Source organism: Pteropus medius, unplaced genomic scaffold, assembly GCF_902729225.1.
Source record: "Pteropus medius unplaced genomic scaffold, Ma_sr-lr_union100, whole genome shotgun sequence".
In the NCBI taxonomy this organism is placed as follows: domain Eukaryota; kingdom Metazoa; phylum Chordata; class Mammalia; order Chiroptera; family Pteropodidae; genus Pteropus; species Pteropus medius.
This window is the reverse complement of record NW_024350922.1, coordinates 911,322-922,845: the sequence shown is the minus strand read 5'-3', so window position 1 is coordinate 922,845 and position 11,524 is coordinate 911,322. Positions and strand designations below refer to the sequence as shown.

Genomic DNA, 11,524 nt, shown 5'->3' with positions numbered 1-11,524 from the left:
ATAGCGGCGCCCACTTTGCAGGTTTGCAAACAGAACGGGGCCCGGCGCGTGCAGGTGCTACATAGGTGTGCTTATGGGCACACCGGCGCGGGGACGAGATCGTGGAGTCCGCCTGCCCTCACGCGAGTGCGTTGGCTCGGCCTGCACCCCGCTGGGAGGCCCCCAGCACACAGACGGCGACTCTTCCTCCTGAGCATGCGCTTATTAGATGGACCACTCGTAGTATTTACATTGCTTATTTTTCTTAATATTTTGCCAAATGAGTGATCGACTTGGCAAAATTTAACCCTGGATTCGATGGGACCCCCCGTCACTTGCTGAGCGCATGCGTGGACATCTGGCCGGGCGGACCTCCCCTCGGCCTCCGTCACGCAGCCCTCCGCGTGTGTCGTCTTGCCTGGCAGGTCCAAGGAGGCAGCCGTGGGACGGAAGGGAGGGTGTCCCCGGTCCCCACGTGTGACACACATCTGCAGCCCCCAGGAGCCCGTGTCCGTCCAGCGCCATGGAGAGCGGCCCCACCAGCGCCCTGCCCACACAGCCGGGCACTCTGGACGTGTTTCCCAAGAGGAGACTGGAGGCTGGCGACATCACGGTGCTGGTACTCTACTTCCTCTTCGTCATGGCCGTGGGAATCTGGGTAAGCCAGCCCCGGGCAGGCGGGGCGGGGACAGACCAGCTCGAGGTCGCACAGTACGCAGCACGCCACAGTTTCAAAAACGTTTGTCAGGCAGTTGCACTTGTCACCTCGTGTCACCTGCACAGGCCCTTACGGAGGAGCTACGGTCACTGCACCCCATTTTACAGATACGAAAACCGAGGCCCCGGGAATGTGAGTTCCCTGCTCTGTCAGTAAGGAGAGCGGGTTGAGAATTCATGGTCTCCTTAAGACAGAGCGAAAAGTCTCAGAATGACCATTCCCTCCCCAGGTATTAATTTTTCAGCGAATTGGTGTATTCTTCCATAGTTTCTCCACGCAAAACTGAAGCAAATATTATTGTCTATATTTACCCCTTTTTCAAGCGGAAGCGAGCTTATTATACCTATTGTTTTTCACCTTGGTATTTTTCACTTACCAGTGCCTCCTAGGTAGCTCTTCATATCGGAATCTAGAAGCTTCCTCGTCTTCTTAAAAGTCGCACAGTATTTCATTAGATGATAGAACTGCGCTTTATTGACCCTGTCTGCTGATGGCCATTCGGACTATGTCCCATCTTCCTACCTCAATTTACGCCGCAATAAACCAGCCGTGCGCCCTCGTCAGTTTGGACGTGTGCCACTGTCGCGTGGTGTAAGTCCCCACAACCTCTGGGACTGTCGGGAAAGGAGACACGCGCTCGTAATTACGATCGTTTGTGGCCATTGCCCTGGTCGGGGGCGGCGCCGGTCTGCGCACACATCGCTGACAGACGCGAGGCCGTGTCTCTTCGTGTCCTCCAAACACTGTCTTGTCAAACGTTTTCATTTTTACCGAACCAGCATCTCAGCGATCGTCGGTGTACACTTACCTTGCAGGTGAGGCCGGACGCCCTCGCACGTGTTTAGGGACCACTTATTTCCTTCCTGTAAAGTACGGTTTCACGTCTTTCATTTTCATTAGGCTCTTGATCTTCAACTTCATCAGTTTCTAGGAACTGTTTACATATTAAGGAGCTTCGTGACTCGGGGATAAGGATGGTGCAGAGGAAGGGCCACCATGTGATTGTCAGGTCACCTGGTACAAAGGACTTCGATCTGACTGTTGTAGACCGTTTCTCTCCTCCTACCTCTCAGCTCGCCCTCTTCCAGGTCAAGAAGGAAGTGAAAGTCTCGGACATGCCAAAGACCGGGGCCCGGAGCCTGCTCCGTCCCCCCAGCCGACCAGGACGGAGTAAGGGGAGGAGGCGCTGTCGGGAGTAAGGGCGTTCGAGTCAGCTGGCCTTGGGCATCTGCATTTTCACGGGAGAACAGGGAGACTCACGCATCGCTGGTTTGGGAGACCCCGGATTTAGAATGAACCAGTATCTACTTTCTCTTCTCTTAAAAAAAAATGATGGTGTTGCTGTCTATTTCTCCCTTCGACTTTATTAATAATAATTGCTTTATATACTTGGCGCTCCTAGGTTGGGTGCATACATATTCGTGTTATGTCTTTTTGAGAGAGTCCCCTTTTTAAGGCCTCTTTCCCTTTAACCGCTACGTTATCATTGTTGGGCACCCTCGTCTGAAATAGAGCTGGAATTTCCTGCTTCCGTCTGTCTATCAACTTACAGTTTCGTGCCCTTCTGTCTTTTTGTTTCAAGTAGACGTGCTCATTTCAACCTTTTCTCGTAAGGCGGCTCTTGCGGTGATAAATTTCCTCGGCTTTTATTCATCTGAGAAGCCTCGATTTCTTCTTCATAATAGGATAACTTGGCTTTACAAGGACATATTCTTCTTGGCTGCTGGTTTCTACCTTTATCTATTTTGAATATATCAATCCACTCTCTCCTGGCCTGTAGGGTCACTGCCGAGAAATCCGATGCTAGCCCGACGGCGTTCCTTTGTAGGTTACTGTCTCCCCCACCCCACGCCCCGCTTGGCTGCCTTGAGAATTCTTTCTTTATCGTTAACTTGGGACAGTTTTAATGCACAGTGCCTTGGAGAAGGTCTTTTTCGTTGTCGAGATCATCGGGTGTTCCGTTCGCTTCTTGTTCTCGAATGTGCAGTTCGGCATAGTCTCATCCATCATTTCTTTGAACGGCTCTCTGTTCCCTTCTCCTTCCCCTTATCTTACGTTGCCCGTTCTAACAAAATCAGATAGTTCTCATAGGATCCTCATTAAAAAAACAAAAACAAAAACAAAAGCAGCCTCGGCAGCCCCTTCTTCCGCCTGACTTGTCGCTCGATTTCTGTCTTCGCGCCCACTGAAGGGCGTCGAGTCAGCTGGCCTCGGGCGTCTGCAAAGAAGCTCACTCCTTCTGCGGATGAGTCTCTCTCCGACGCTCTGCTGTGTCCAGTGCTTCTACCATATTCTTCGTCTCGTGCACCGAGCTCTTCAGAGTTTCTGTTTGGTTCTTTCCACGATGTCAGGCTTTTTGGGAAAGTACTCTTCTACTCGTTGACGGTATCCCTGAGCTCCCTGAACCGCCTTTCTGAGTTTTCCTGTATCTTGTGTGTTTTCGCGACTATTTCGAATTCTCTGCCCCGGAGCTCACGATCTTCCATGACTTGGACTTCGGTTTCTAGAGAGTCGTCATCGATTCCTGTGTGACGAGGCTACCTTGGTTTTTCCCGTGGTTCTTGATGGGTTGTTCGTCCGGTGGCACGTTTGAAACCGAGGACCTTTTTCTTGCTGAGATGCCGCTCTTGGTTTTTAACAGCTCAGCAGGTTGGTAATCAGCGGTCTGGCTTTGGTTTTCCAGCAGATGGCGCTCTAGCACAAGTTTCCGTGTCTTACCTGCACTGCTTGTGCCTCTGGGATCCCACGGTGGCCGGTGGCCGTGGTGGAGGGCGTCCTGTAGTCATGGGAGTCACTGCCTGGGTGACCGACGGGTGGGTGTCCCTGCTGTGTCCAGGTTGCCTGGTCTCAGGGCACCACTGCCATGGTGGAGGACGTGGCTTGTTGGGGAAGTGGGGTTCACGAGCCCAGCACGCAGCTACCAGGCTCTCCCACCCATGGCTGCGGGAGGCCATAGGTGCCGCTAGCAGGCTCTGCCACAACCAGGGGAGGGAGCCAGATTTCCAGGCGCTGACACTGCTACTGCCCCTTGCCCTCTGCAGAGACGCAGTGTGGTGGCCGCACCCTGATTCCTCCCTGCTGCCATGGGCCATCGGTTCTGCCGTGGCTTCCAGGGACCTGTCCGTGGACGCTGCCCCATCCTTCCCATCCCGCCTCCCAGACACAGGCCAGTCCACCCACCTTCAGATGTACGGACGTGCGGCTCTCTCAGGCACACTAGCGTGTGGACCAGAGGCCTTCCGTTGGGTTATAGATGTCCCACTAGCTGTAGATTTAAGGGGAGACACAAAAGGGTCTTCCTACTCCACCACGATGCTAACGTCGCTCTACGGTGCCCGTTCTCGACAGTGAGATGACTTGCAGGGATGACAAAGTGCCATGTCATGCCGTCCAGTCAACCCTCTCACTGACATTCACGGCCAGAGGCTCAGAGAAGCGTAACGACTTATTTAAGGTCACATGTACTACTTAGTGGCCAAAGTGTCTCTACTAAAACACCTTCGGTGCCAGGAAGCTTGCTCCTTCTGCGGATGATTTTGTAGACCAGCGGAAACGTGGGCTCCAGAATCAGGCTGAACTAAGTCTGAATTCTTGGCCGTTCTGCTATGTAGAAATATGGCACTAGATAAGTGACTTTACTTCTTAGCCTCAGTTTCTTCGTCTGTCGGACTGGCCTGATGGTACCGACCTCATAGGGGCTGGCGAGAATTCCAATGAGACAAAGCTTGGAGATGCCAACTGCTGTCTGCTGCTGTGCGTGCACAAGCGCTAACACTCAGCGAGCAGTGCTTGTTACGAGACGGCGCAGGCGACCCGCGAGTCTCCGACCCGAACGCCTGGGGCCCAGCGGGCTGCGGAAAATGTGTGCAGCCGGGACTGGCACAGCGTGACGACCTGAAGGGGCCGTGTCTCCTCCACAGGCAGATCAAAATCTTCTTAAAAACCACGGGTCCGACAAAATATAGTCGACGTCTGACTTCAGCCTGCCGGTCTCCCGCGTTACGACCACGGCCCCAGCCACGCAGAGTGGCCTTGACCGTTAATACCGCCCCTCCCTGCCTTCTTCTTCGTTCCAGTCCACAGTGAAGACCAAAAGAGACACCGTGAAGGGCTACTTCCTGGCTGGAGGAGAAATGGTCTGGTGGCCAGTAAGTGGTCTTCTGTCAGTTAAAGTCGCTACTCGTCGCGTTTTCAAGGGCCAGGGTTCTGTCTCGTTTCTGCCGTCTCGGGACTCCTCGGTCTCCTGCGTGGAAGGCACGGTGTACAGCAGAAAAGGCTCAGCCGCCACTCAGATTTGTTTAATCGGAAAGAGAGTTCATCAGCTCACGTAAGGGAGAACCTAGGGTTGCGCTGGTCTTGGTCCTGGCTGAGAGCAGAGGCGCGAGGTGGTCAGAACCCGGTTTCCTCCTCTTGCATCTGCCTATCATCTCTGTCTGTCTGTCTGTCTGTCTCTCTGTCTACCTACTCACCTATCTACCTTCTATCTATCTCTAATCTATCCTCTATCATATCTCTATCTCTATCTATCTGTCTGTCTGTCTGTCTATCCATCCAACCATCTATCTATCTATCTATCTATCTATCTATCTATCTATCTATCTATCTATCTATCATCTATCCTCCATCCATCCATCTATCCATCTATCTATCTATCTATCTATCTATCTATCATCTATCTATCATCTATCTATCTATGAACATAGACTCAAAGGTCCTCAACAGACCAAGGGAGAAGCAGAGCTGGGAACAACGCAGGCCCTGACCCCCGTCACGAAGCAGTCTCCGCAGTGTCGGTCACCCTTCCCCACCAGGATGCCACGTGCATCCCGAGCCGTTGCGCTACCCTAGGGGGCGCACGTCCCATTCCGGGCTCGCAGAGATGCACATTCACTCTGCGGGGTTCTGGCGGGCGGCCGTTAGACACTGGTGGAGGGACATCTTTCTCTAACTGGGAAAGGCGAGGGGCAGCCAGGAAGAGCCGTCTTCCTGTTCCCGTGTCTTCCTCCCTTTGGGATACAGGAAGCACTGGGGGTGGGGACAAGACCCCACGGACCCTGGCTCTGGACGTGACCTGCCTGTCTCCCCACAGGTGGGTGCATCCTTGTTTGCCAGCAACATCGGGAGTGGACATTTCGTCGGCCTGGCCGGGTCAGGCGCTGCTACGGGCATTTCTGTAGCTGCTTATGAGTTTTGTGTAAGTATTTTCCACGCGCGGACAGCTCACCTCTACCCGGGAGGTAGGTCCTGGGGACAGTTGTGTGAGTGCCCTGTCCTTTCAGAATTAGAGTGGCACTTTATGAAAAACAAACAGGAAGCATCAAGGCACCGCTGGTCAGCAAAAACCAGTTCAATCCGGCAGCGTCGTCCCTTCTCGGGTCTGCTGGATGGGGCCAGGACCCCGAGAAACAGATGTGTGAGGAAGGGGGCTCAGAGTCACCTCAGCGGGTGCAGAAGACAGGCATCCCAAGACCGGAGGCCAGCTCTGAGTGTCAGATACCAACTGGCCGTCACAAAATCCAGGTGGCTCAGTGGTTCTTGACCCCGCAGATACCCAAGAGACAGGACGTGCTGTCCTGCGCAGGGGGCCCTTCGGGACTGATCTGCAGAGCGGGAAGGAAAGCACTTATTCAAGGCACCTTCTTCTCCGTGACAAAGCACTTACAGCGCGCCACGGCCCTCCGTCCGTGATGCACGCCATTCTACTGTGGGAGGCCCTTCCAGACGGGGTTCCCGTCCTGGTCGCTATGCTTAGCAGTTGGGTGACCCCGGGCGAGCTGCTCGACCTCTCCGAGCCTCGCTCATGTCTAAAACGGGGACAATCGCAGCACCCGCCACGTCGGGTCGTGCGGGGTACAGGAGCGAAGGCCTGCGAGGTGCGGGGCGTACCCCCCTGCGACATCCGGGGCGCCCCTGCCGGCCCCACCCACAGGCGAGAACAGCGAGTCCCAGAGACCCGCGCAAACGCCCCAGCGTCCCCGGCTGCTCAGCAGCGTGGCCGGCCCGACCTTGCGGCCTCGGCTTGGCCACTGCCCGAGGAGGGGCGGGACCCTGCACGGAACGAGGGGGACGCAGGGTTCGGGACATGGTGAGCGTCCATGTCCACTCGTCCCCACGTCATCCCCTTCTCTCATGTAAACCTGGAAACGCAGTGGCCCCGCAGGGGGCCCCTCGGCGAGGAGGAGGCAGAGGCGCAGGCGGCCGCGCGGCTCGGGCGCACGGGAGCCCGGCGGGCAGCCCCGGGCCTGACCCCGCCCCGCGTTCTCCCGCAGGGCCTGTTCTCCGTCCTCATGCTGTCCTGGGTCTTCCTGCCGGTCTACATCGCTGGCCGGGTGAGTCCGGGTCAACCCCGCCTTCCTTCCCTCCACGTGGACATCCGCCTGAGGGTCCCTAAGGGGTCCCAGACTGGAGCGGGACAACGGCCGTGTGAGACACTTAGGAGTTTGTCCTTAGCAGTCCCCACCTCGTAGTGACCGTCAGAGACGCACACGGGGCTTCCAGAGGCTGACAGAGACGCGGGCGGGCGCAAAAGCATCTCTCTTTAAAATGCCAAAGCACAAACATAGAACTCGCAGTCCGCCCTAAATGTCAAAGCTACGATGTTACTGCTTTTAACTAAAAAAAAAAAAATTTATATATATATACACACACACACACACACACACACATATATATATTTATTATAGATTTTTCATGCACAGGGTATACAATTCAGTGATTTTTCTCCTTCCTGTGCATGCAAATCTGTAATAATCCAGCTATTTCTGGACAACGTGCAATACCACAATTTTTGTTAGCGCATAAAGCTGCTTTAAACTTTTTGAAAAAGTCGTTTTAAAAATCATTTCCGATCTTATCGACAGCTTTCTGTCACTCATACCGTCTAGACTTAATTCTGTTCTGCTCCGAGGTCAGAAAGATATTGTCCTGTTACCTTCTAGAATGTTTAAGTCGATTATCCACCTAGAATGGGTTTTCGTCAACCTTCCTTTGAGAACAGAATGATGCTAATCCCACCTCCCCCAAGAAAGTTACAGGCCAGTTTTACCGATGCACAGGGACAGTACGCTCTCCTCCTGGTCCCCGCTGCCACCCACGATGCTCCCCGTCACTCGCGCGTGTGTTCACGCACCGAAGAGGCATTGTTTGGCCGAATGCCAGTGCCTCGCAGCCCCTCACCCTCCAGGGGTGCTGCCATGCGTCTCCTCGTCCCCTCTTGCTGCAAACGCTGCCTCGCCCTGGTGGCAACCCCCAGAACGCCCTTCTCTGGGCAGCCGGAGGTTCTCCGAGGCTGTGTTTGTGGTCGCTGTTTTGCATTTGCTCGTGTGATTATTAACTTAAGACTTCTCTCCCACCGTTTCCTGCTGGCACTCACGGGCACCCACCGTCACCCCTCCCCGCCGTGTCTGTCTGTCTCAGCCTTGCTTGCTGGCAAATTGCCTGCTCGGCTCCCTTACGGCCAGCAGCTGGGCCCTGCCCCCACCTGGCAGCTGGCTGCAGGCCCCCCGTCTGATTTCCAGAGGCCGGCGCTGCTACCCTCATGCCTCGCCCCCACCTTCCTTCGCTCACTGGGGACTGTCCGCGTCCTGCGTGCGGTGGCTGCGCTGCCTCCTGTCCAAACGCCGGTCTGTCGGTGACAAAGGCCACCTGCGGGGGGGAGCCCAGCTCCCAAACAGGCCAGTGGGACCACTATTGCAGGTGGGGCAGGAGCCCACCTGACTGAGGGCCACTCGCCCCGCACGCCCTCCCAAACTGGCCTCACGCCGTCGCCTGGAGTGTGTCCATGCCACACGGTTTGGTCGAGTCCCTCCGTGGGACAGTCCCCGATGGAGTGTCAGGGTGCAGAGCGGCTTCTGCAAACCACAGCGGAGCATCCCCTGCCGCAGAGCCGGAGGGCGGAGAACAGGCAGAGAGCAGCTTTGTTCTTGTTCCTGTTTTAAAACGTCCATTGATTCCTCTAGTTCTTTTTTTTTTTTTTTAACCAATTTCTATTATGGAAAAACTTCCAAACACACATCCAAGCCAAAGCAGTCTTACAGGGCCGCCCTCATGGCCTCGAGGGCCTGGACCCTCCCAATACCGCCTGGCGAGTCCTGTAACGAGTCTCGCCAGCTGGTCCACCGACCCCTCCCAGCTCCTTCCGCCTTTGCGGTCTGACCTGGGGATGGAGAGTCCGCCATTCACTGCGGCCAGCACCTGCCCTCTGCCATCTGGGCCAGCCTAGCGGCGGCAGCCTGGAGGAAGAGCTGCAGACGGCTCTGCCAATGCCAACATCGCCCGCTCCTGCCCCCAGCCCAGGCCCGCATGGGGCAGTCGCTAGCTCGAGTCCCATGGTCTAGATATGGCATCGTCTCGAGCCCAAGCTCGGGGGTACCGTGAGGGTGAAGACAAAGGTCGTACCAACCCCCAAGAAAAGTGCCACCCAAGTAACAGTTCTTGGTGACGTGGCCCAGTCCCCGGGGTGCCCCATATGGTGACGGTACCTGGCATTGGACCGCCCACCCAGGGCCACGGGGACCGGCCATGCTCAGTGCTCCCCTGGTGAGGGGCATCGCTGTGGAAGCCCCCACTTTGCGTGGGGATCGGGCTAAGAGTCCACAGCAGCGCGATTTCCCCGAGCGCCGAGATGCGCTTAGGTGCCGGGCGGGCGGGCGAGGCGGGGCCACGAGGCGGGTGTTTCCTCGCCCGGAGCGTGTTCCTCCTTCTCTCTGAGTCTCTCCTGGGAATCCGAGAAGACCACCCTGCGCATGAGTTCGGGGGGTGGGGGGAGGAGAGCGGGGAAGGGCTGGTCCCCGAGGTCGGGGTGGTGAAGCTCCGCCCCGGCCCCAGGTCACCACGATGCCGGAATACCTCCGGAAGCGCTTCGGCGGCAGCCGCATCTCCATCACGCTGGCCGTGCTCTACCTGCTCATCTACATCTTCACCAAGATCTCGGTAAGGCGGCCAGCGGCCCGGCCAGCGGCTGCGGCTGCGGCTCAGGGACGTGAGCCAGCCCGCTGCTGGGGCCTCTGCTCTCAGGTGGCTTCCGGGCTTTGAGGGAGGTGAGGGGTGGTGCGGGTCGCTGCCTGGGACCCCGGGAGCCCTTCGGTGGCACCACGATCATCCTCCTGAGACAGGCAGTGGCCAGCTGTTCATCAGAGGCCCCGAGGCCAGAGAAGCCTTTTGAGGGCAGGCTCCTGGGAGGTGGCCGACTGTCACTGGCTGGCGGAGGGCTTGTCCCGTGTGGGGGCGATGAGGGGCAGAAGGATTCCATCCAGTCCAAACAGGACCTGGCTCTACGCCAGGGGAAGTCACCCCTCAGGACGTGCTCAGAGGACGCAAAGGGCATTCCAGAAAGGTGGACAGGACACACAAAAGCGCGGAGTGTGGATGAACGTGACTTGTTAGGGAAACGGGCTGGGGACAGGCAGTGAGGGGAGGGAGCGAGGCCATGACGGGCCCGGCCTGTGACCGTGCCTCATTCGTTGGGACGTCCTGGGGGCGATGGAATGCCACCGAAGCCATTGAATGGGAGGACAGCACCAGGGCCAGGAGGCGTTCGACAGAGGTGTGGTGAGCAGGACGGACTGCGGGGGGTCCGCTGAGGTGGCTGCTGTGCGCCCGGGGAAGGAGGTCTCACACGTAATGGCCCACGGGGCTCCAGTTTGAGACCCCACGTCTGGGAGGAGATGGCTGAGGAAATGACAATTTGTGACTCTTCCGTGTTTGCCAGAAGCTAGGCTGGGGCCTGACTCTAGCCTGGGGAAACCATGCCGCATGTGTCCATTTATTCACCCATCCATCCATCATCCATTCACCCACCCATTCGTCCACCCACCTGCCGACTTCACGTTTATTCAGGTGGACATGTATGCAGGTGCTGTCTTCATTCAGCAGTCTTTGAACCTGAATATGTACCTGGCCACGGTTGGGCTATTGGCCATCACAGCCGTGTACACGGTCGCAGGTATGACTGAATAAGGGGTGACTCTGGGGGAGGCGGTGGGCAGGGGCTGAGGGCCACCCCACGTCTTCCTGGCCGCCCTTCTGGTGCTCCAGGGTGTTAAGGTCATTCACCTGTTAAACCTCACTCCCTCGGCCCGCATAACGATTCCTCTTGGCTGCTGTTCTGAGGACGAGGGCTGCCCAGTTAGACGCAGGACTTACAAACGCACCGCGGTGCGTCAAGCCGTTTTCCATTTATTTATTCGAGACCTACGTATTGAGGACCTATTTATTGAGGCCCTGTACAAAGCTGGATTATAAACTTCTCCAACTCTGGAGACTGGGAAGGGCAGCCTCGTATCTGCCCCCAGACTACAACCCTGGGCAGTGGCTGGCACACAGTAGGGCCTTGACAAGCATGGGGTTTGGACCAACTCTAACAACGGCAGAGGCCCCGAGGCCAGAGAAGCCATGTGCCCAGAGCCCAGGGAAAGGGAAGGGCTGGTCACAGCTGCCACTTACCTTCATGTTTCCATGTGTGGGGTCTCTGTCCCCCATTAGACTGTAGGCTCTGTGACAACGGGGAACATGCCGTTTTGTTTGCCTCCGCGTCCTGGCCACGTAGAACTGGCTGTCACACTCACCAGATATGTGGCGAATGATCGACTAAACCACGAAACGCAGTGCCTGCCTGCGCTGTGTCAGCGCAGGGAAGACACTGGAAAGATCGCTCTGTCCAGGATTCATGAGAAAGACTTTTCTAGGTGGCAAAACCAACAGGGATCCCCCGAGGCTCCTCGCCACGACCCTGTTCGGGGAGCCCCTGACGGCTCTTGGGACCTGGGACTCGTGTCTGCCCCAACGTTAAAAATAAAGGTGTTCAGAGCTTGGGGACAGTGGCCCCAG

At 56.6% G+C, this 11,524-nt stretch overlaps 1 protein-coding gene across 1 annotated transcript in view; it reads left to right on the top strand.

Moving 5' to 3' along the window:
* The first annotated feature begins 502 nt into the window (after positions 1-502).
* The window catches only part of SLC5A11 (solute carrier family 5 member 11), a 22,396-nt gene continuing 11,374 nt past the window's right edge, over positions 503-11,524 (top strand). Inside the window, exons 1-6 of the mRNA XM_039840187.1 lie at positions 503-637; positions 4,774-4,845; positions 5,787-5,891; positions 6,967-7,026; positions 9,524-9,628; positions 10,535-10,640. Of these exons, the coding sequence (XP_039696121.1) occupies positions 503-637; positions 4,774-4,845; positions 5,787-5,891; positions 6,967-7,026; positions 9,524-9,628; positions 10,535-10,640 (583 nt within the window). The remainder of the gene's footprint in view (positions 638-4,773; positions 4,846-5,786; positions 5,892-6,966; positions 7,027-9,523; positions 9,629-10,534; positions 10,641-11,524) is intronic.